We start from the raw sequence: 25,177 nt of genomic DNA on the forward strand, positions 1-25,177 counted from the left end.
TGTATTGTAAGAATTTGTTATAGCCTGTATTAGGTTTGCAAATAAAATAAACAGTAAAATTTTATTTGCTAATCACTCCCAGTTCGGCTTGGGTTCTGTCTCCTTTGAAAAACTCCGCAGCCTGATTATCCCCACCACCCTCTCTGACTCTCTATTATTATTATTATTTTTCTGTAAGATGGGCTTTCATCATTTAACTTTATTCCTCCTGAATGCACTCAATAAACACTAGTGTAAGCCCCTATTGGGGGGCAATTCAGGAGCCCAGGGACGAGGAGTTCCAAGAAGAGAACTCCTGGGGGTGCAGCTTCCCGGGATCCATAAAGACTCCTGAGGAGAGAGCAGATTCCGAAAAAGTTTTTCCTCGAGAAGCACCGAAGCTTTCCGAAAATAGCCGAAGAGCTGGGATGCAGGGGCCAACAAAGCCGACCGCGAGTCACCAAGGGCTTCCGGAAAGAGCCGAGGAGTGGAAAGAGCGGTTTACCGAGAGTTTACGGAGATAGCCGAAGAGCAGGGAGGCGGGGACACTAGGCTTCGAAAAGAGCCGAAAGGTTGGGAGGAGGAACCAGTTCCACAAGGCGGAAGTGTCGACGTTCGAGTGGCCGAAGAGCTCCGAGGATTTCCGGAGCTAGCCGAAGAAGCTCCGACAGTTTCCGGAGAGGGCCGAGGGTCTCCAAGCGGCTATGTGGAGGCGCAAACATGGCGGAGGAAAGTCGTGTTGACAGTGAGCTGAACGAGGGGCTGGCGCCCGCGGCCGAAGCACTGGTAGCGGCCCGGGAGCGGTGCAGACGCTTCTTAAGCGGCCTAGAGCTGGTGAAGCAGGGCGCCGAGGCGCGCGTGTTCCGCGGCCGCTTCCAGGGCCGCGCGGCCGTGGTGAAGTACCGCTTCCCCAAGGGCTACCGACACCCGGCGCTGGAGGCGCGGCTCGGCCGGCGACGGACGGTGCAGGAGGCCCGGGCGCTGCTCCGCTGTCGCCGCGCAGGTGAGGCGGCCCGGCTTGGGGGCGTGGGGGACGCGGGTAAGGGGCTCCCCTGCGCTGCGGGCCGCGATTTGCCTGTTTCTCTGTTTGTACCTTCTGCATGGCTTTCCGTTAAGAAATGTGATCCTTTTATCCTTCTTTTCGTTCATTAACTCTTCAGAAGCCGCTTGGCCTTGCAGCGACTAGCATTTGTCCCGGAGCCATTGGCGCCTGGTTCAGTTCTGGCTCTGCCACTCTTGCTCAACGTTGCGCATGTCATTTAACTGCCCTGAACCTCGGTTTCCCCATTTGTACCGTCTCAATTTTCGATCATTATCTTTTTTTCCTTTTAAGAAGCAGACGTAATTACAGGTACTTGCCCAGGAGCCAGGCTCTCTTGGTTCAGATACTCCGCTGCTTCATATATAGCCTTTCAGCAAAGTTATATAACCTCAGCCTCAGTCTCCTCACATGTAAAGGGAAGTCATTGTAGCTATATCCATCTCATAGGGATGTTGTGGCCATTAGACGAGATGTGTATGCCATGTATTATGTTTGAACATAGGACTGACTTGTGGCGCTCAGTAAACATTAGATTTCATTCAACTGTTTATTTTTTCATTAAAACATCATTGCACCATGACCGTAAACCTTGTCCTCAGATGAGAAACGTAGGCTCAGAGGAGTAACTTGCCCAAGCGACCCAGCCAGGCTCTCAGCCCATATCCCTCTGACCCAGAAACACTGGCTTTTCACTTTTACACTTCCTACCTTTGTTTCTGTCATTGGTATTTTTTAGGTGTCTGCTGTACTCCCAGACACTGTTAGGTGCAGGGAGATCTGGAGGAAATTCAGTAGCGGACAAGCAGATGCACCTCTGCCCTTGATCATATTTAACGACATCATTCACGTGTTCGTATTTTCTATTTTCACCCTCTCCAAGATCTAAGTTCTGTTAAGCTGGGATCATGCCTGCTTTGTTTTCTGCTGTATCCCAACAGATTTGTCTCCAGTATCTAGAAGTGTCTTGAGGGTGATTGACATTCAATGAAGATTCATTGAATCTTCAAATTCAGAGAAGTCATTGAATTATTGGAAGTATTGATCGCATGTTATAGAAGCAGAAATGGCAGCTTAGAGAAATTAATGTGACTTTAAAGTTATACGGCTAATAAGGAAGGGAGCAGGGATTTAAACTTGTCCTTCCTCTCTATAAAGATGAATCTCTAAGCCGGCACATGGCTTGGTCTCCTGCTGGTGTCTTTGTCAGGTAGAAACGGCTCTGACTGGGCTGTGCTTACCCTTCTGGCTCTTTATTTTGTTTTGTATTTTAGCGAATAAGTATGACAAATGAAGTCCAATCATAAAGGGTGGAAGGGAGGAGGGAGCTTTGGCTCTGCTCACCTTAGCTATGGGGTGGTCTTAGCACAGTCCTGCAGGGGAAACTTCCAGAGAAGTTAAGCTTTACCATTCTGCAGCATTCCTAAATCTTTTTCCCGAAATACGCAGATACACACTGTTAAAAATTGGCTCAGTCTTTGAAAATTAAGCTTACTATTTAAAAAAAAAAAAGAAGTATCTAATTCAATGACCCCTTGTGTCTTGGTTGCAGGAATATGTGCCCCGGTTGTCTTTTTTGTGGACCATGCTTCCAACTGCTTATTCATGGAAGAAATTGAAGACTCAGTGACTGTTCGAGATTATATCGAATCCACTATGGAGACTGAAAAATCTCCCCAAAGTCTCTTTGGCTTAGCCAAGGCAATCGGACAGGTTTTGGCTCGAATGCACGATGAAGACGTCATTCATGGTGATCTCACCACGTCCAACATGCTCCTGAAACCTCCCCTGGAACAGCTGAACATCGTGCTCATAGACTTTGGGCTGAGTTTCATTTCAGCACTTCCGGAAGATAAGGGAGTTGACCTGTACGTGCTAGAGAAAGCCTTCCTTAGTACCCATCCCAACACCGAGACTGTGTTTGAAGCCTTTCTGAAGAGCTACTCCGCTGCCTCCAAAAAGGCCAGGCCAGTGCTTAAAAAATTAGATGAGGTGCGCCTGAGAGGGAGAAAGAGGTCCATGGTGGGGTAGAAGAATTCTGTGACGACCACAGACGGTTAAGCTGTTCACAGTAACTTTGAAGGAATGCTATGAATATGAGATTCGACCTAAATAAAGGTGGTGGGATATTTTTAGGTGCCGTCTGTGATCATGCTTCTTAGGCATTATCATCTGCGGTTGACTGTTCTCAAGAGCTTCCTCTGTACATAAGACATGTCTGGCAGAACTGGGCATTCAGAACAAATCTCAGGCTTTCTCTGCAATTGTGCCGTGTACACCTCAGATCAAGGGCATGGCGTTACAAAACATTGAACCACATACTGAGAACGTTATTCTGTTTTCAGTCCTGGTGAGGCAAGGACAGTCTCAGTTGGTGACAGTATGTCTTTATCAGCCCTCTAACCCAGCCTTTTTTGTTGTTGTGTTCATGACAGACTCCTCTTTGAAACCAGTACAGTGGGTTACAACCAGCATTTTAAGAAAGAAATGGAATCAGAGATTAGAAAATATCAGAGCACATTACATGTAGTATTGTAAGTATTGTTTTATGAAACTTGTTTGAAATGTGTATATAGACAATGGTATGTACTAGGTTTTGATGTAAAATACAGTTCTTTTTGAGAGTCATGGTAAAAAAAAATGATGAAAAATGCCGCTTAACTCCAATTTCTCCTTTTTAAAAAAAGCAGGCTCATAGCTTTCAGGCAACTGAAATTTGTATTTCTGTACAAGACTTTTTTTTTTTTGTGGTACACGGGCCTCTCACTGTTGCGGCCTCTCCCGTTGCGGAGCACAGGCTCCGGACACGCAGGCTCAGCGGCCATGGCTCACGGGCCCAGCCGCTCCACGGCATGTGGGATCTTCCCGGACCTGGCTCAAACCCGTGTCCCCTGCATCAGCAGGCGGACTCTCAACCACTACGCCACCAGGGAAGCCCCTGTACAAGACTTTTTATTTTTGTTGCTCTGTGTTTTTATGGCTATCTTCTAATTAAGAAGTGATTGGTATAAAGTTCCTTTTAATTTCTATAGGTAAAAAAGCCAGTTTATATCAAAGACAGTAAGTAGATTGAGCAAAGATAGTGAAGTAGCTTGGAAATGACTGAAGTTTGATAAAACCTGGTTTAAGAGAAGGTGCAGGAAAACTGTATTAAGATGCAAAGTACCGCGAATTAGCTCACACTTATCCTTGCCCAGTTTCTTCCCCCAAAGAATTTGTGTGTGTGTTGGGAGGGAGGTGGGTATAATAAAACACTTTCCTCCTGTAAGCTCTAACTAGCAAGTCAATATTTTGAGTGTGGGCACTGTACTGGGTACCAGGTGCGATGATGAGCAAGATGGACAAGCATGTTCTCATGGAGTGAACATTCTGGAGCAACTTGGACTGTGGCAGTTTTGTTCACCACAGTTATCACTCTGCACACGGCAGATGCCCAGGAATGAAAGAAAACTTCCCTTTCTGGGTAGTGGTGACTGGTTGAGAGAACTGACATCATTGTTTGGTTACTACACGTCAGGCATTGAATCTAAAACAACGCTAAATTAGGTATTGTCACCATTCGATAGAGAAACGGGCTCAGAAGGGGGGGAGCTTGTCCAAGATGTCACAGGTAGCAAGGGGTACTTTTCCCTGGCTCCAAAGCCCGTATGCTCTCCACTGATCCTTTAAGAAATGAGATGCATTTCAATATATGACACATATTATTATAATATGTGTTGGCATTATGTTACACTATTTTCAAATAATTCCAAGGCCACAGGAGCTGGCCATAATTTTTTTCAATGAATATTCTCAACGTGACTGAGGGCTTATTCCCCAGTTTCCTTATATAGTGTACAGCTAATATGGCTAATCTCTACCTCGTGGGGAGAATGGTTGAGCCACGCGTGCAGCTGTTAAGTCAGCGGATACCTAGCGCTCGCTGTGTGCCAGGCACTGGAGATACAGAGGGGACACGAATGTCTCTGGAAACAAACTGAGTCCCTAAGACAATTTCAGACAGTGATGAGGGCTGTAAAGCAGTGGCCCCCAATCTTTCTGCCGCCAGGGACTGGTTTCGTGGAAGACAGTTTTACCCGGGGGCTGGGGACGCTGGTTGAGGCGGTCCTGCCAGCGATGGGGAGGAATGGGGGGCAGCAGATGAAGCTTCGCTCGCTCGCCCGCCGCTTACCTCCTGCTGTGTGGCCTGGTTCCTAGCAGGCTACGGACCGGTACTTGGTCCCGATCCGAGGCCCGGGGGTCGGGGACCCCTGCTGTAAAGGATGCTGAGATTCTGAGTGACCTCGAGTGGAGGGAGAGGGAGGAGTGGTCAGGGAAAGCCTCGATGAGGTGACCTTGGGAGTAAGACGTGACGGAGAACCAGGAGATGGGGCGTGGGACTCCAGGTACCGAGTTGGTGAAGGAGGAGCATCCCTGAGGGACAGCAAGGCTGGTGGGGCTGGTTTGCCACCGAGCAAGGAGGAGGAGCAGGAAGTGAGATCGGAGAGGTGGGTAAGTGCTGGGTCACGCAGGGCCGAGTAACAAGGCTGGGTTTTTATTCTTAATGCAGCTCAGGAGGTTTTAAACCAGGAACATCTGATGTACATTGTGAAAGGATGACATTGGTAGGAAAAAAAAAACTGCAAGGGGCCAGAGTGGAGGCAAGAAAACAGTGAGAAGGTTAGCCTGTGATGAGGATAGACCAGGGTGGAGGTGTCGGCAAGCATGCCGCAAGCCATGTGGCGGTCACTGGGGTATGTGACACGGTGGCCAGGGGCTGTGGGAGTGGCGGCAGCAGCAGCAGGGAAGCAAAAATGACCTCTGCAGGCATTAAGAGGGAGAGGGAGACGCCCGGAGGCTGGAGACACTTCACACGTGTTCCCAGCAGGAGTATTTCCTGTCTTCATACTCAGCCTGTGGCCAGGGCAGGGAAATAAGGATTAACAAGCCTTCCTAGGGGAGCAGTGGATTCTTCTCCTAGTTCAGTGTCTCACAGAGGGCTAAGGAACCCTCTGCAATCCCAGATCCCTCACAGTCCACAGGGGACAGACAGCCTGTGCTTTGCACCGATGAGCCAATGGCACCAGCAGCAGCATGTGAATTCCCACCGGTTATAACAAGGGTTATAACGGATGAGGAAACACTCTTAGCAGTGAGAAGTAGGACGTCCTAGGGTCACAATAAGTAACAGAGCTGGGATTCAAGCCCACATTTTTAACAACAGTTAACTTTATTGAGCAGTCACTAAGTTCTTTGTGTGCATTAACCCATCTTACAGAGGAGACAACTGAGGCACAGAGAAATTCAGTCTTGCCCAAGGTCACACTGCTAATGAATGGCAGAGCCAGGGAAATGTGATGTGGCACAGATGTGTCCAACACTGAAAAGGACACAGGCCCACACCTCCTGGGAAATTGTGGCCAGTCCACTGGCCACAGAATGCAGTTACCCAAGCCTGGCCTACTGAGTGCCCCGTATAGGCATGCTCTTATTAAATGATCTGAGCTGGCCGAGAGGAGATGGGACCACCTGCACTCATGAGGCACGTGGGCTGTAATCTCTGCCATAACTGAGGACGTTAGCCTGAATCCTGATCCTGGTTCCAATACAATCTTATTTACAAAAACAGGCAGCTGGTTTGTGGGCCACACTTTGATGTTTTAAAATATTACATTAACATATTTGTCTCAGTTAACTGAGTTTTAGGGGCCCCCTTAAGTTTGTGCCCTAGGCAGGTGCTTCTCTTGCCTCGCCAGAGCCCTGACCCTGCCATCACCAACTGACATAGCCCCTGACAGTGAGTGCCCACGTCCTTACAAGGCCCTGCCCCAACCCTCTTTCTGGAACTGGGTATCTCCTCTTTTGTCTTGAATTCAGGGCCCTGCAACTCCAAAGGACTGAATTCCCCTTTCCCCGAACCCAGTGGAGTGGCTCTCCTTCGCCACCAGAGGTCGCAATTTACCGTCATTCTCTGTGCAAAGAAGTCAAAAAGAAACTTCCCTCCCCTTCCATCCTCTTTCACTTCCTTCTCTCCTCCCCTCCTCTTCCTCCTCTGTCCTCCTCCCCTCCGCCTCCCTTGTTCTCTTTCCTCTCCTTCCCTCTCCTCTTGCTGTCTCCCTCCCTCCCTCCCTCCCTCCCTCCCTCCCTCCCTCTCTCCCTCTCTCCCTCTCTCCCTTGACTTGTTCATTTATTCACTCAACACCTTAGCTGAGTGTCCAGATGTGGTGGGCACCATGCTTATCACTCAGGATCCTAGTGAGCAAGACAGACCACACATGGGGACGTCTAGTTCCCTCCCGCCTTGATTTTGTCATGCGTTCTCTCACTCGCTCGCTCACTCACTAGGCATTTAGCAAGCATGTTGGCTGTGTCCAGCTCAGTGCCAGATCCCGCAGAAGCTACAGTGACGAGGAAGTCCCCCTACCACCATCCCAGTGCCGCTGCAATCAGTGGTTTCCCCACTGCTCCCTGTCCCCCCCACCCTGCCCCACTTCTGCCCTGGACCCCCCTGCATCCTTCCTCAGCAGCCAGAGACACCCTTGTAAAGCCAGAGGATGCCACTTCCCTCTCAGAAGTGTGATGGCTTCCATCCCATGCCTCCTTGCTCACCAGCTGCATGGCTTGGGACCCCCTCACTGTACCTCTGAGCCACAGTGTCCTCATCTGTAAAATGGGCTAACAGTGGTGTCTACCTCGTGGAGCTGCTGTGAGCACTCTGCTGGGTCGGAATTCCCAGGAAGCACACTCAGCGATGCAGTTTAGCATGTAGGATGTTTATTAAGGTGTCAGCCTCCAGAGAAGGGAAGGGAGGGAAGGAAGCAAGGGAGAGCGGGGGCAGAAGTGGGGCTGAGAGGCAGACCCAACAACAGCCTCGGCCAGCTTCCCCGCCCGGTGGAGGGGGGTGTCTGCAGCTACAATGGCCCTGCAGAGATGTCCCAAGTTGGGCAGAGATGGCCAGGCCTTCATACTCTCACATCACCCAGACATGAGCGGGCCACCCCTGGAAGGGTGTGGGCTTGGATGAGGCCACTCTGCTTGTGACTCGATTCCTGAAGGGGAGACAGATGAAGGCTGCCTGCTGACTCCATCTGCATCTGGGGCAAGCAGTCCTTCCTTGTAGAGGAACTGGGTCTCACATCAGCGCCCCCATAAGCATTAATGAAATAATGTACGTAGAGCACTACTGCAGTGCTTGGCACATGGTAACAATTAGCTGTTGTTGTTATTATTATATAATTTATATTGCTACTATTTTTAGAGACCAACAAACAGGCAATTATAATACAGCATCATTTGCTTCACTTTATAAGCCAAGAATACACAGGTGCACATTGCCTGGCCCCAACCCTAATCTATCTGAATCAAAAGGTCTCAGGCTGGGCTGAGAATTTTCATTTCTAACAAGTTCCCAGGTGATGCTGAGGCTGCTGTTCTGAGACCACTGCCCTAAGGGAAATCAAGGTGTTTCACGGGAAGATCAGGAAATGGATGCTGGTAGGGCAGAAAGAATAGTTCTTTGCTCTACCCCTTTTACAGAAGAGGAAGCTGAGGCTCACAGATGCTAAGCACCTTGCCTAGAGTCATCAGCCTGTATGGTAGAGACTGTGCTAGACATTGTCTGTTGCCTACTAAAAGCCAGCCCCCTTATTCCTTTTGGACAGAGCCTGGATTTGTCCAGGTATGTATTAGGTGCAGATGGCTTTATCTCAGAGAAGCCCAGATTGGTCCCTGATATAGGGGTGGGCATGTGACCTTTTTCTGGCCAGTAAGATACAAGAGAAAATTGCAAAGTTTGCTTTTGGGGAAGATTTTGCTTCTTACAGAAGGTGAGAGAATTCCAATCCAAGAGCATGGGGTATCTTTCTGACCCCCTCTTCTCACTTTGGGTCAGCCACACGGTTCTTCCAATAGGCAGTCATGCTCCCATCTCAGGGCCATTGTACTTGCTGTTCCCTTTGCCTGTCACACTGTTCCTCACACATCCTCACATGGCTACCGCCTTCACTTCCTTCAATTCTCTGTCAAACACCACTTTGTCTTCCATGAGTACCCTGTATAGAAGCTAACACCCCCAGCCTCAGCCCTCCCCATCACCTCCCCAGCTTTGTCTCCATCCCATTCACGAGCACCTGCTACCATTTATATTCACTTGCTCATTTGCTTCTTGTATGCTCTGGGGGGCAGAGGGTCCTGTTTGCTACACTGTCTCAGCCCTTGTTTCTCTGTTGGTGCCTGGAAGGTAGTGGGTGCTCAGTAAACATTTACTGAATTGAGTTGGATTCCCTTATACAAGCCCAGCCTGCTTGTTGGAAAAAAAACCAAGGAGCTACGTGAGCCTTCCTCCCCTATGCCAAACACACACACACACACACACACACACACACACACACACACACACACACGCAAACACACACACACACCCCACCTACCCACAGTCTTCCCTGCTGGAGGCAAAGCAGAGTAGGGTCCTGGCCTGCAGCTTGGAACAAAAAACAGTCAGAAGCCTGGGGGTTTGGTGCCGATCAAAGGCCTCCTGATGTTTGTAAACCTTTGCTCTCTGCCCGGGATAGAGGGGGTTAGGGGATGGCCCAGAATCCAGAGTTAGTTGTAGCTCCAGGCCAGGGGAGTCCGGGCCCTGCCCCTTTCCCCGTAGAGAGAGAAGGCCCTGAGAGGTCAAGTTGCTTGACTCCTTCCCTCCAGGGTATCTCAAGGGGTGACTTATCCCCGCCCCAGCCTCAGCCCACCTGCTGAGACTTGCTTCAAAGCCAGTATTGCTCTTGGAGCCGTAGAGGCCTTGACCAAGATGTCACGCTGAAAGATGCTGACCGTGGTACGGGGCTCAGTGAAGGGAGTGGGGGAGGCACTGAGAGTCCCTTCCGTGCAGGTGAAGTGGAAACTGGTGCCCATACTCTCCCCTCAGGCCCTCTCCCCTCTCCCTGCTTTATGTTTCTTCATGGCACTAAGCACCGTGTGATATGCTATATATGTCACTCATGCATCTCGTTACAGAGCTGCCAAAATAAAACCTCTATGAGAGCAGAGGCTTTTGCTTCATTCGATCACTGCCAGAGCCCAGCACCCAGAAAGATGCCTGGTACATAGTATGCGCTCAATTCATATTTGTTGAACGAATGATATGCATGATTCTGGTCGATGTTCATAGTAATAAAATACACTTTATTTAAAGCATGTTCAACTATTCAATAGTTGATTGAACCCCTGCTATGTCCCAGGCACTGGGACTGTAGCACGGTACAATCTGGACTCCATATTCTCATGGGGCTTCATCTAGGAGGGAATAATTTCAAATGGTGAGTCATGCTGTGAAGGAACAACTGAGGGGATTTTATACAGAGGGAGTGTTGTAGAGTTGAGGAAGGCTATGTTTCATTAAATTAGGTAGTCACGGAGGCCCTTCTGAGGAGGTGACGTCTGAATTGAGACCTGAGTGAGGAGAAGGAACCAGCCACTATGAAGGGATGGTGGGGAAGGAGTGGGGAGGAGAGATCCAGGCAGAGGGAGCAGTCAGTGCAAGAACTTGGCATGTTCAAGGAGCAGGAAGAAGGTCACAAAGAGGGTGGCACCCAATGGTTGAGGGGAAGGCAGGTGGGACATGGTGTTGAAGTATTAGGCAGGATTCAGTCATTCATGTAAGTGACCAGCACAGTGCTTGGCACATAGCAAGCCCCTTAGTAGCTGAGCTGATGTGTATAATTAGTGTGCGTGTATATATATATATATATATATATATATATATATATATATATATACACACACATACACACACACACTTTACAGAGGTTGTAATTTGCGTATTAAAAAGGCGGGTAGTGGGCTTCCCTGGTGGCGCAGTGGTTGAGAGTCCACCTGCCGATGCAGGGGACATGGGTTCATGCCATGGTCCGGGAAGATCCCACATGCCGCAGAGCAGCTGGGCCCGTGAGCCATGGCCGCTGAGCCTGTGCGTCCGGAGCCTGTGCTCCGCAACGGGAGAGGCCACAACAGTGAGAGGCCCGCGTACCATCTGTCCAATGGGCATACCAATGGGAATGAAAATAAATGGTAGTCAAACCATCCTCTGACTGTGGAAGTTCTTTAAGAATTCCCTCCCCCGACACACACAAAAGATAAAACACACCAAAAAAAGGAAAAGAAAGAATTCCCTCCCACACTCTACTTTCTTTTCAGTGTAAAGGGGGGGAAGAAACAAAGGCAGGGAGCTAATTAGTGGGTCCAGCCTTGGAGCCCCCTTGTCCCCTGTAGAGTTCTAAGTCATCCAGCTAGAGGCCTCATGTCTGCACTCTCCTTCCTATAAGAAGCTCTTCTCCAGGTGAGAAAAGTAATAGTGGTGGTAACATTTACCTATTGCTGTGTGACAAACTGCTCCACAACATAATGGCATAAAACAACCATTTATTGTGTTTGCAGATTATGTGGGTCAGAACTTTGGACAGGGCAACTCAGGGATGTCGTGTTTTTTTTTTTTTTTAACCGAGGAATGTCTTTGATCTACCACATCTGGGGCCTTAGTTGAAAGGCAAAGGGCTGGAATTATCTGAAGGCTCATTCACTCATATGCCAGTTAGTTATTGCTAGTGGCTTCTTGGGTTTCTCTCCATGTGGTTTTACTGCCTGGTTTAGTTTGAACTCCAGATATGACAGCTGGGTTTCAAGGGCGAGAGTCTCAAAGAGTGAGGGAACCAGGCAGAAGCTGTACCCACTTTATGGCTCAACCTTGGAAATCACATCGCATCCATTCTGCCATGTTCTATTGGTTGGTGCATCACAAGCCCCCACCCACTTTCCAGAGGTGGGTACATAGACCCTCAATTCTCAGTGCGAAGTGTTAATCACATTGTAAGAGGAGCATATGGGATGCACACGTAGGATGGAAGATATATATTGGTGCTGTCCTTGGAAAATCTGCCACAAGCAGAGTAACAATGGCCAATTGTTGCACACTTACCGTATGCAAGTACTGTGCTCTACGCTCGCCTGTTAATCCTCCCAACATCCCTATGAGTTACATACAATTTTTGTTCTCTTTTCAGATAAGGAAACTGAGGCCTAATGGGTTGCATAACAAGCAAGTGGTACAGCCAGAATTTGAGTGTTGCTTCATCCAGTGCGGTGTGACAGGCTCAATAAGGTAATGAAAATGGATTATTATAAGGATTAAATAAATTAATACATGTAAAGTGCTGCAAACAGTGCCTCACACATAGTTAAGTGCAGTATATGTGCTTGCTATTATTAATGCTATCATTATTATTATTACTACATTTGAGTCACCAGATTGAAACCTCTGCTCTAATAGAAGATATTTGTACTCTGAATCTCTCAGCTGGTTCCAGAAACAGGGAGCCAGTCCAGGGGCACTGGGTGCAATATACCCTGGTCCCAGTTGCCTCCGGGCTTTGGGGAATGGACTTGCGTATCTATGATGTCAGCTGGTCCAAATCCCCGGGACTCGTTTTTCCGGTTTGGAGCACCCCATCCTCCCACACCCAGGCCTCACATGTCCAAAGTGCTCTCTGCAGGGCCTCGCTGACCATCCCAGGCTGTCTGACACTAACCTGGCTAGAACCTTTGATGAAGCCGACTATTGGGCTGGCTCAAGGTCAGGTCTCCAACTTGAAAGGACATGGGAGAGGGTTTCATCACAGCCTGCAAAGGGTCCATTGGGAAATAACTTGCCCTAGGGGTTTACGGGAATCATGGCAGCATGACCTGGATAGGAAGTGAGCACTGCATCTCTTCCATGGCCTTTCTCTTGCCATCTCTTGGTTTCCCAAATTTCAGATCTTTGCATCCAGTTTTTGGAATTTTGCCATAACCATGCACTTCCCATACTAAGAGTTACTTAGTGTTTTTCTTTGAGTTGCTTCACATGGTAAACTTCAATAGATTTAACTTAAAAGGAGGATTGTTTTAAAATCATGGGCTTTAGTTTAAAAAAAAGAAAGAAAGAAAGAAATCACTTGTCCTAAGTCAAAAGTAATTAGAAGAATGAATAAAATAAAAAGAAACCAGTGCTGTCCAGTCGCAGCAAGATGTCCAAGTCTCTGGCCTTGAAATCTTCTTTGGCTGTTACAAAGAGAGTTACCAAGTGATGAGATGTTAAAGGAACACTAACACCCAGCCGAGACCCTCTCCGTGGTGTAATGAAGAGTTAAAGAAAATTGACACAGGGAATAACTTTCACCCTGTGGGATTAAATGTTATTTAAATACCGTCTAGTACAACATAAAATGATCTGTGTTTCCTTACGCGTCTGCCTCTCAGGTGTTGAGAAACATTCCACCATCTAATTCGGTCTCAATGACAGCTCCTTTCTGTCCCTCCCTCAGAGATCTGAAGACATGTCCACAGAAAAACCTGCGCACAAATGTTCATAGCAGCGTTACCATAATAGCCCCAAAGTGGAAACAACTCAAATATCCATCAAGTGACACATGGATAAATAAAATGTGGTATATTTATACAATGGAACATTATTTGGCCATAAAAATGAGAGACGTACTTACACATGCTACAGCATGGGTGAACCTTGAACAAAATCATGCTAAGTGAAAGAAGCCAGACACAAAGGACCACATATTGTATGATTCCATTAATACAAAATGTCCAGAATAGGCAAATCTAGAGAGACAGAAAGTAGATCAGTGGTTATCTAGGGCTTTGGAGATTGGGGGGAGATTGGGCGTTGGTTGAGACTGTTAATGGGTGTGGGGTTTCTTTCTAGGATGATGAAAGATTTCTATAATCGATTATAGTAATGGCTGCACAACTTTGTGAGTATACTAAAAACTCTGGACCTCTTGGCTTTAAATGGATGAATTGTATGCTATGTCAGTTATATCTAAGTAAATCTGTTACTAACATAATGAAAGCAGCATCTGTCACTCTGCTTAAATCCCTGCAGTGGCTGCCCTTGTCATTCAGGGTAGAATGCAGAATCCTTACTCAGCCTTTCAAGATCCTGTGTCTTCTAGTCGCTGGCTGCCCTTCTGATCACACCTCTGTACCCAGTTCCTTGATGACTCTAAGCCAGGTCCTGCTTGCTCTTGCCTCAGAGCCATTGCACTTGGCTTTTCCTTCCTCTTGGAATGCTTCCTTCACATACTCAGAGGGTCCACTCGCCCACTTTCCTTAGGTCTCTGCTTAGCTTAAGGCCCTTAGTCACCTAGTCATCCAGGGCTTCCCTGACCACCTTATCTGAAATGGTACCCCCGCCCCCCATCACAAGCCATCTCCCTCTCCTGCCTCATTTTCCTCCGTAGCACTTGTCATCTTCTTATCTTTATGCCATAATACATTTTACTCATTTGTTTATCATTTGTCTCCTCCAACTCCATCCCCCGCCAACTAAATGAAAGTTCCAGGTAGGCAGAGATTTTAAATTTTTGGTCTTATTCATGATTGTATTCATAGCCTGGTATATAGCTGCTATGCAGTCAATATTTATTGAATAAAAGGAACAATGAAAGGTATGTATGATTAGCCCCAAGTTTACTGGTGAGGAAAACCAAGTCTGGTGTTTAAATATTCATTTAGTAAACATTGATAGAGCACCTACCACAGACCACGCCCAGGCCCTGGAGGTATTAAGTGGCAAATTTTTGGTAGAACTCAGGAGGGCCAGGAGAACCGGATTGAAGTCTCTAGATATGAAGTTGTAGAAGCCAACTCAGATTTTGCATCAGGGAAATGATTCCACCAGAATCTGACAAAAGATGGATTAGCTTTTAGGGGTGTGGGGAGTTGGAAAGTAGTGGAGTTGTTCCAAAAGTGGCTCTCAACCCCAGCTGCACATTAGAATCTGCTGGGGGCTCTTAAAAATCCTGATGTTCAGACCACATCCCAGAAAATTAAATCAGACTCTCTAAGGGCAGTGCCTGGGCGTCAGCATTTTTAAAGCTTCCCAGGTGATTCCAAGTGCAGCCAGGGTTGAGAACCACTGTGTTAGATGGTTAGAGGAGTGTTGATGACCCTTGTTATCTGATGGTACTGAGTATTAGGAAACAGCTTCTTGAGTGCATACGCTCAAATTGTTGACAACTCTCAAATATTTGAGGGGATGAGGTGTTATTTTACTTTAATGTTCACCGTAAAAGTCATATTTCTCGTATCTAATAAACACATCTAATGAAACATATCTAATAAAACATATACTCTGAGTCATTACTATGTCGTGGTTAGGCATGGGGACTCTGGAGCTAGACTACTGGGATTTGAATCCTCCTTAATAGCTGTGTGTCCTTGGATAAGCTACTCAAGCTCTCTGTACCTCAGTTTCCTCCTCTGCAAAATGGGAATATATTAGCATCTACTGCACAAGGTCATTTTTGTGTTCAGTGAGTTAAATCATATAAAGCTCTTAGAACAGGGCCTGGCACAGAGTAAGTACTCAGTGAATGTTGGCTGTTATTATTCATTAATAAGTAAGGTATGAAGACAACATTCCTTGAGCATTTGACATAGATCACTAATTTGATTAAATTCTCTTGAACAGTATAAACTGCAATTATACATTTTAGTAAATCTGATTCTTTTGAATGGTTCAAGCATATTAAACAGTAGACCAGGGACTTCCTTGGTGGTACAGGGGAATGCAGGGGACGTGTGTTTGATCCCTGGTAGGGGAACTAAGATCCCACGTGCCGCGGGGCAACTAAGCCTGCGTGCCACAACTATTGAGCTCATGTGCCTCAACTATTGAGCTCACATGCCTCAATGAGAGAGCCCGAGTGCCGCAAACTACAGAGCTCATGCGCCCTGGAGCCCGCGCGCCACAACTAGAGAGAGAAAACCCGCATGCCACAACTAGAGAGAAGTCCGCGCGCTGCAACTAGAGAGAAGCCCGAGCAGACCGTGAGCCATGACGCAAAGATCCCGCGTGCCTCAACAAAGATCCCGTGTGCTGCGACTAAGACCCGACACAGCCAAAAAAAAAATAAGGAAAATAAATAAATTAAATAAATAAATATATATATATAAAAACTAGTAGACCGAGTATATACAGATTCATTGTGGATGAAACTCATGCATACTCTTACACCAAGACAGGTTACAAAAGTGCTGACCCCATGGAATTTAGTTTATTTCTTATTCATATTTTTAGAAAATCATAGTTTTAAAAAATTTATAGATAGAACTATAGAAATTACATAATCTGAACACCAGAGAGAAAATAGACTGAAAAAATGAACAGAGCCTCAAGAATCTGTGGGATTATAACAAATGGCCTAACATTTGTGTCATTGGAGTTCTGAAAAGAGAGGAAAAAGAGGAAGGAGCATAAAAGTATTCAAAGAAATAATGGCTGAAAACTTCTCAAATTTGGCAAAAGAATAAATGTACGGACTCAAGAGGCTGAATTAACTCCAAACAAGATAACTAAAACTACACCAAGGCATATAGTCAAACTTCTGAAAACTAAAGACAAAGAAAAACACCTTGCAAGCAGTGAGAGAGAAATGACATCTTACCTCTAGAGGAAAAGCAATTCAGATGACAGTGAATTTCTCACCAAAATTCATGAAGTCCAGAAAAAAGTGGCATAACGTTTGTCAAGTGCTGAAAGAAGAAACTGTCAACTCAGAATCCTATATCCAGTGAAAATATCCTTTAGGAACAAGGGGGAAGTCAAGACCTTCTCAGATGAAGAAAACCTAAGAGAGTTTGTTGCCATTGGACCTACTCTAAAAGAATGACTAAAGGAAGTTCTCTAAACCAAAAGGAAATGATAAAGGAATATTTGAATATCAGGAAGGAAGAAAGAACATAGCAAGCAAAAATATAGGTAACTGCAATAAACTGTTTTCCTCTTGGGTTTTCTAAATTATGTTTAATGGTTGAGGCCAAAATTATGACATTGTCTGATGTGGTTCTAAATGTATGAGGAGGAAATACAAGATAATAATACTATAACAGGTAAAGTAAAGGGACATAAAGGGAGATAAGGTATCTATACTTTACTGAAATTGGTACCAGTAGACTGTGCTGAGTTATGTACATACAATGTAGTAACTAGAATAAGCACTAAAAAAATCCATACTAATAAATGCACTCAAAATCACTATGTAAAAATCAAAATGGAATTCTAAATCATGTTCAAGTAATCCACAGGAAGGCAGGAAAAAGAAAACAGAGAAATAAGAGAGATAGAGAATAGATAGAGAACATATAGAAAACAGAATGGCAGATTTAAGCCCTAATATATCAACAATTATGTTAAATGTAAATGGTTTAAAAACACTAATTAAAAGACAGAGCCTAGCAGAGTGGAGTTTTTAAAAGCATGACCCAACTGTATGCTGTCTGTAAGAAACTCACTTCAAATATAGGGCTTCCCTGGTGGCGCAGTGGTTGAGAGTCCGCCTGCTGATGCAGGGGACACAGGTTCGTGCCCTGGTCAGGGAAGATCCCACATGCCGCGGAGCGGCTGGGCCCGTGAGCCATGGCCGCTGAGCCTGTGCGTCCAGAGCCTGTGCTCTGCAATGGGAGAGGCCACAACAGTGAGAGGCCCGCGTACCGCAAAAAAAAATATGATATATGCGTATTGAAAGTAAAAGGATAAAAAAATATATATGGTAAACGGTAGTCAAAAGAAATCATAAGTGTCTATATTAATATCAAAGAAGGTAGACTTCAGAACAAAGAAAGTTCCCAGAGACATAGGGGGACATTATATAATAATGAAGGAGTCAATACACTAAAAAATTTAGCAATCTTAAATGTGTATATGCCAAGCAACAGAGCTACAAAATATGTGAAGCAAAAACTGATAGAACTGAAAAGAGAAATAGACAAATCTACATTTATAGAGACTTCAACACCCTTGACTCAATAATTGATAGAATAAGTAAATAGAGAATCAGCAAGGCTATAGAAGAACTTGACAATACCATTAAACAACAGAATCTAGTTGACGTTTATAGAACAGTCCCCCCAGCAACAGCAAAATACACATTCTTTCAAGTGACTATAGAACATATAGAAAGATAGTTATGCTGGACCGTAATACAAACCTCAAGAAAGTTAAAAGAATTGAAATTATACAAGGTTATGGTTCTTTGACCATAGTGGAATCAAATTAAAAATCAATAACAGAAAGATCATAGGAAAATCTCCAAACACTTAGAAACTAAACACCTCACTTCTAAATAATCCACGGGTTAAAGAAGACATCTCAAGGGGAAGTAAAAAATACATTGAACTGAATGATAATTAAAATACACCACATAAGATTTGTGAGACACAGTTAAACCAGTGCAGAGAAGGGGAATTTTTATCATTAAATGTATACATTTGAAAAGGTGAAAAAGATCTCAAATCAATAATCTAAGCTCCCATTTCAATGTCCTAGAAAAAGAAGAGTAGAAAAAAAGAAAGAGAAGCATGGAAAAAAGAAAGATAGGCCTAGAAATCAATGAAATTGAAAACAGAAAAACAACCTCCAAGCATTGGTTCTTTGAAAAGAGGATTACATTTAAAAATCTCTAGTAAGACTGACAAAAAGAGAGAGAAAAGATGCAACTTACCAAATGAATGAATCAGGAATGGATGAATGAATCAAGGATATCACTATAGAACCTGCAGACATCAAAAGGGAGTACTAGAAACTCTACATGCAAACATTTAACAATTTAGATGAAACAGACCAACTCCTCAGAAAATAAAAACTACCACAATGTACTCAATATGAAGTAGATAATTCAAATAGCCCTATAACTATTAAGAAAATTAAATATAAAATTTTGCAAAAAATAAAAAAATCTATAGGCCTAGATGGTTTCACTGGGAAATAATACCAAACACTTAAACAAGAATTAACACAAATTCCATGCAGTCTCTTCTAGAAAATAGAAGAGAAGGGAACAATTCCCAATTCATTTATGAGGCTGGTATTATCCAGATACCAAAACCAGACAAAGGCAATAAAAAAAGGAAAACTACAGACAATATCCCTCATGATTATAGATGTAAAAATCTTTAATAAAATATTAGCAAATAGAATTCAACAAAATATAAAAATAATTATACATCATGATCAAGTGGCATATTCCCCAGGGATACAAAGCTGGTTCACTACGTGAATACCAATCACTGTCATCCATCATATTAATAGGCTAAAGAAGAAAAATAATTTGATCATATTAATTGATGCCCCCTCCCAAAGCATTTGATAAAATTCAACACTCATCCATGATAAGAATTCTCAGAAAAATAAAAATAGATGGGAACTTTCTCAATTTGAAAAGGAGCATTTACAAAACACCTACAGCTAACATTATAGTTAATAGTGAAAGATTGAATGCTTTCTCCCTGAGATTGTGAATCATGTAAGAATGTCCTTTCTCAAACTCTTATTCAACCATAGTGCCTGAAGTTCTAGCCAGTGCAGTAAGGCAAGAAAAGTAAATACAAGACATACAGATCTGAAAGGAAGAAATAAACCAGTTCTTATTTGTAGATGACATGATTGTCTATATAGAAGTCTGAAGGATTTGAGAAAAAAAAAAAACCTCCTAGAACTAATTAATGAATTGAGCAAGATTTTAGGATATAAGATAAACATACAAAATTCAATTTTATTTCTATATACTAGCAGTGAATATATGGATCCTGAAAAAAATAGAATACCATTTACATTGCTCAAAAATGCAGTACTTATGTGCAAATCTAACAAAACATGTATAGGACTTTTAGGCTGAAAATTATAAAATGCTGATCAAAGAAATCAAAGAAGATCTAAATAAATGGAGAGACATACCACGTTCATGGATTAGAAGAGCCAACAGAGTAAAGATGTCAATTATCTCCAAATCGATATGCAGGTTTAATTTTTGTAGATATCGATAATATTCTAAGAATTTACATAGAAATGCAAAGAAACCAGAATATCTGAATCAATTTTGAAAAAGAAGGATAAAGTGGGAGGAATCACTGTCCCTATTTTCAGGACTTATTATACAGTTACAGTCATTAAGACAGTGTGGTATTGGTAGAGGGAGGGATAGACAATTAGATCAATGGAACCAAATAGGGAAACCAGAAACAGGTCCACCAAATATGCCCAACTGATTTTTGACAAAAGTGCAAAAGCAATTCAGTGGAATAAAGATAACTTCTTAAACAAGTGAAGCTGCAGCAATTGGTAGGCAAATTGATAGACAAAAAAAAAGAACCTCAATCTAAGCCTCATACCTGATATAAAAATTAACTCATGGACTTAAATATAAACATAAAACTATAAACTATCAAACTTCTAGAAAAAAAATGTGAGAAAAATCTTCAGGATCTAGGGCTGTGCAAAGAGTTTGACACCAAAAGCGTGATCCAAAAAAGGGAAAATTTGATAAATTTGACTCCACCAGAATTACAAATGTTTGCTCTTTGAAAAGTCTGTTAAGAGGATGAAAAGCCAAGCTATAGACTGGGAGAAAATTTTTGCAGACAACGTATTTGTCAAAGGACTGGTATCTAGACTGTATAAAGTACTCTCAAAACTCAACAGCAGAAAAAACGGTCCACTGAGAAAATGGCAAACAACAGGAGGAAATAATTTCCCCCAAAGAGGATATACAGATGGCAAAGAAGCACGTGAAAAGATGTTAAACATCATTAGCCGTTAAGAAAATGCAGATTAAAACCACAGTGAGGGCTTCCCTGGTGGCACAGTGGTTGGGAGTCCACCTGCGGATGCAGGGGACGTGGGTTCATGCCCCAGTCCGGGAGGATCCTGCATGCCGCGGAGCGGTTGGGCCCGTGGGTCATGGCCGCTGGGCCTGCGCGTCCAGAGCCTGTGCTCCGCAGCGGGAGAGGCCACAACAGTGAGAGGCCCGAGCACCGCAAAAAAACCAAAACCAAAAACAAAAAACCACAGTGAGATACCTCTACACCCCTATCAGAATGGCTAAAATAAAAAATACCACCCCAGTGCTGGCAAGGACGTGGGGAAACTGGCTCACTCATACGTGGCTAACAGAAATGTAAAACAGTGCTAACACTCTGGAAAATTGCATGGCGGTTTCTTCAAAAACCAAGGGTGCAACTACCATACAATCCAGGATTGTACTCCTGTGCATTTATCCAAGAGGAGCAAAAAGACTCCTCCGGGCTCCAACCCACAGATGACTGACCCACCGTGGGAGAAAATAAGAAAAACAATCTCAACAGCAATAGCTGCTAACAGACCTCTTGTCTAGTAGAGACCATCACTGGCATCGCCCCCACTGTGTGGTTGAGAAAACTGAGGCGCAGAGGCAGTTGTCAAGGCCACGCAGCTAGTATGTGGCAGAGCCAGTACCTGAACCCACTTATTACTAGTAAGTGATTTAATCTTCCAGTTGTTATGGCCCTTTTCACGGGAGAGTAAGGAAGGGTTCAGCCAGTTGCCCCAGGCCACATAGCTGGAAAGTCAGGAGGTTTAAACCGGAGGCTACTCTGCCTTCTGGGCTGGAGTCCTGTTCCTTAGTTCTAGGGTCGAACTTTTCCTAACTTTCCCGGGTCTCTTTCGCCCAGTCCCAGGGGAGCAGGCACCACCCTTTTCCTCCGGGAGGCGCAGGGAGAGGGCGGGCCCCCAAGCGCAGTCCCCTCCCCAAACCCTCCCCCAGGCTATAAGCCGGAGCCGGGGGGCCAGGCGCGGGCAGTCCCGGACTGGCCCGCTCCGCGGGGCGATCGCGCAGATGGCGGCGCTGGCGACAGTGGCTAAGAAGGTGTGGAGCGCGCGGCGGCTGCTGGTGCTGCTGTTCACGCCGCTCGCGCTGCTGCCGGTGGTCTTCGCCCTCCCGCCCAAGGTAACGCCTCCTTTGCCTGTGGGCCCCCCGTTCCGCGCCCTGGGCGGCCGTGCAACAGGCAGGACCCTCTCCTCCCGAGCCTCTGAGGCGGAACACCGCTGAGGTCCCAGTCTAGACAGATTTCACCAGACCCCCTCGACCGTCCCCCCTTTACCCTGCCTTGGCCTGCTGTGAACACCTCTTGCCGCAGTTCCCCTTTTCTAGCTGCTCCTTGGAGCCTGGGTCCCACCTAGCCTTCTGGATCTTCTCACTTCTACAGGCATGATTTCTTTTTATTGAGCTCTAACTATGTGCTTGGCGCTGTGTTGCACATTTCACTTGATAATCACAAGGAACACTTGATGAATGCCAAGCTGTGTAACCTGGGGCAAGTCATTTAACCTCTCTGAACTTCAGTTTACTCATTTGTAAACATAGGGGAAAGGATAATGCCAATCCACTGGGTTGTGGTGAATATTAAATGAGGCAAGCTCTGTAAATCTCTTCGAACTGAGCCTGATACACAGTCAGTGCCTAAGAACGCACAGGCTGGTCTTATTTCCACGCGCCTCATGTGATGGGGACGGCCAAGATTTAGTAAACGCTCGCCGGGAGCAAGGTGCAGTGCTAAAATTTGCTTTATGTGCATCATCTTATTTAATCCAGACTGAGAGTGCCCCTCAGAGGGGGAGGATCATTTGCCCCATTTTCCAGAGGAGAAAACTGAGGCTCGGAGAGAAGTGACTTGCTTACAGTCACACAGCAGACAGCTGAGTGGGATTCAATCCCTGGCTTATCAGAATCCAGAACATGACCTGTTTCTAGACTCTCCAAGAAAGTAATCCCTAGAAGATCAAAGGCTGCAGACTGAGGCCAGGAGTGTCATGATAAAAGTCACCACCAATGGGAGCTGGAAGGAGATGGTACTGCAGGTCCCTGTTGGGTCCCTCACCTCTGCTCAGCCCATTTGCAGCATCATGGGAGGGCACTGGGCTCATTAGACAAGGCTTCTACCTCCAGGAAGTTGTTTCACTATCCCTCAATGAGATAGTAAATGTTCATAAAAGTAAAAGTAAAGAGAGTGTGTAACTTAGTGGCGGATTACCCAGCACCACCAGCAGAGACCAGGGGAGCTGGGAGAGGTGTTCAGAGAGGGATGCCTGGAGGAAGGAGCCCTCCTTGGGCCCAGGGGGTGAGGGAGTGATACGAAGGAGATGGTGTCAGGAGATCCAGGGCAAGTTCTTTGGTGTGGAATTATCCAAGCAATTAGACTTTCTTGACATGCAAGAGAAAAACAATAAATCCTGGTGTAAGGATTAGGTTGCTTATTCAAAAACTAGCCCACCCCAGACCACTCGCTGACTTCAGGACCTTGGACCAATCTCCTTTCTTCTTCGGGTCTCCCTTTCTTTGTCTATAAAATGGAGCGATCTCCATGCTAGCTTCTGAGATTTGACGTGAGGGGCTGAGTAAGGAAGTTGCCTCGCTGTGTGAAGCATCAGCCGTGGAAGGCTGGATGGGTCTGGGAGGTCCCAGGCGGAGCTCTGGGGAAGAAGTGATGAAACACAGAGTCTCTCTCCTCAGCAGGGGGTTCTGAAAGCTTCTCTCCGCTCTGCCCTCTAGCAAGATTTGTGAACCCAGGGGCAGGTCCAAGTGTTACGGGGCCTGAAGCATGTACTATTTAAGGGGCTCTCTTTAAGAAAAAGCATAGATTTACAGATACAAAATTCAGTACAGGGTTTGGGAGTGGCTCTGAAGCTTAAACTTCATTAGCTTCACAGAGAATCCACTTCCATATGGTCCCCAGTGTGCACAGGTAACAGCGAATGCCTGACCCTCTGCGATGGTGGTGAGCCTAATACATAAAGTGTTTCACTGACTGCTTCGCTCTTCTCATGTGCCAGGCTCCATGCTAAGAGCTTCTCAGGCCTTGTCCTATATAATGTCCACATAATTGGGGAGGCAGCTGCTGTTAGCATCCCTATAGTACAGGTGAGGAAATGGAAGCTCAGCAGGGTTAGGTGACTTGCCCAAGGCCACACAGCCAGTACAAAGCCAGAATGCAGTGTCTGTACTTCTAACAGCTGCATTTTATACTCTTTCTTTCGTTATAATTGACTAAGAACCTCTCCTGTTTCCCTACAGATCCCTGGTGGGTACTCTTGGTGTGGCCCTAGATGTCACTACCTTTTAAAGTGGCTGATAAGCCAGGGCCTCCTCCCAGGAGGCAGGTCTGACTTCTTGGGAGATCTTATTAGCCTCCCTCAAAATCTCTGTCGGCACACTCAAAGCCCCCTCCTCCGTGTAATATGCATGTATTTATCATATTATATTATTATTCTATCCTTGGATATTAATAACTGACATGTCTCTTAATGTACAGTGTGAATAAAAGCATCCTTAGAGAATAATGAACAGAGAAAATCGCTGTTTTTATTGATCTGTGACATACATTTAAAGCAAACAGAGTGGGTGTGCTCTGCACACATAGTTTCAAGACAATTCCCGTAATCGTAACCAGTTTTAATCCCGTGATAACCTCCCCAAACAAAGGCTGGCAGTCTAAAAAAACATTGCACTTTCTGTGCAAATGAAGCTTCAAGGCAAGTGTCCTCCGTGTCTACCCCACCCCCAACATCAGAGTGCTGCTTCTAAGCCGCTCTCACCTGGAAGCTCTGGAGCCACCAGTGCCGGGCATAGGGTACACCTGGGTTCCCAAAAACTTTTGCAAAATTGTAGGTATCGGGAAAGAAGTTTGAGATCCTTGGCACTGATCATTTGCCCCTTGCTGGGTTCTGTTTTTCCAGCTTCATAAGGTCTACAGGCCATCGCTGCTCTGATGTTCTAGAAGTCTGTGTGATCGAAAGTGTTGGTTCTCATACACCTGTCCCCTGGCGACTGGTGAGGGAGGCTGCAGGGAGGCTGGGGTTAATCTGAAGGGTAGAGCCAAGGGGTGGGGATGGCAGGGGATGGGAACAATTCTTACATTATGTCCTCCTGGCTTGGAACCCTGTCAGCAGGGGTGAAAAGGAGTGGGATGCCCTTCTGGAATGCAGTGGCTGCAATTCCAGGGCCACTGGGGATCATGGCTCTTGCCACAAAGAGTGCCAGAGACTAAGGAAGTCAGGACACTGCCAGAGGGACCACCTCAAAGTTTTCCAGGAATGGGCATCTTGGGAGGTGGATATTAGAGGACTGGCCTTGGGCAGCTAGAGGGGATGGATGAGACTATTAAATCAGGCTTGCAAATCTGCACCAGTCCCTTGTGTTTGCAGAGAAATCTTGCCTCCTTTCTCTTCCTACACCCACTGAAAGCAAATTTAGCTGGACTGACCATCTGGCCAAGATGAGTTCTTACAGTGGGTACTCACAGGTGACTCTTTCTAAGGATGCTTTG

The 25,177-nt window shown here is 45.6% G+C and overlaps 2 protein-coding genes across 2 annotated transcripts in view; both read left to right on the forward strand.

Moving 5' to 3' along the window:
- The first annotated feature begins 679 nt into the window (after positions 1-679).
- TP53RK (TP53 regulating kinase) lies at positions 680-3,282 on the forward strand. The gene is made up of 2 exons (XM_027078147.1): positions 680-982; positions 2,571-3,282. Exons 1-2 carry the CDS (start codon positions 700-702, stop codon positions 3,047-3,049), a joined length of 762 nt encoding a protein of 253 aa, XP_026933948.1. The 5' UTR covers positions 680-699; the 3' UTR covers positions 3,050-3,282.
- Positions 3,283-3,525: 243 nt separating this feature from the next.
- The window catches only part of SLC13A3 (solute carrier family 13 member 3), a 94,704-nt gene continuing 73,052 nt past the window's right edge, over positions 3,526-25,177 (forward strand). The window contains exons 1-2 of the mRNA XM_027078145.1: positions 3,526-3,552; positions 12,049-12,146. The gene's annotated coding sequence lies outside the window, so the exon portion shown is untranslated. The remainder of the gene's footprint in view (positions 3,553-12,048; positions 12,147-25,177) is intronic.

This window comes from Aethalodelphis obliquidens, unplaced genomic scaffold (assembly GCF_003676395.1).
Source record: "Aethalodelphis obliquidens isolate GAN/ISIS:26980383/991018 unplaced genomic scaffold, ASM367639v1 scaffold42, whole genome shotgun sequence".
Classification (NCBI taxonomy): Eukaryota; Metazoa; Chordata; class Mammalia; order Artiodactyla; family Delphinidae; genus Aethalodelphis; species Aethalodelphis obliquidens.

Coding starts and splice junctions, on each gene's coding strand:
- TP53RK (XM_027078147.1), top strand. CDS start 700: ATGGCGGAGGAAAGTCGTGTTGACAGTGAGCTGAACGAGGGGCTGGCG. Junction 983..2,570: donor GCTCCGCTGTCGCCGCGCAG/GTGAGGCGGCCC, acceptor TCTTGGTTGCAG/GAATATGTGCCCCGGTTGTC.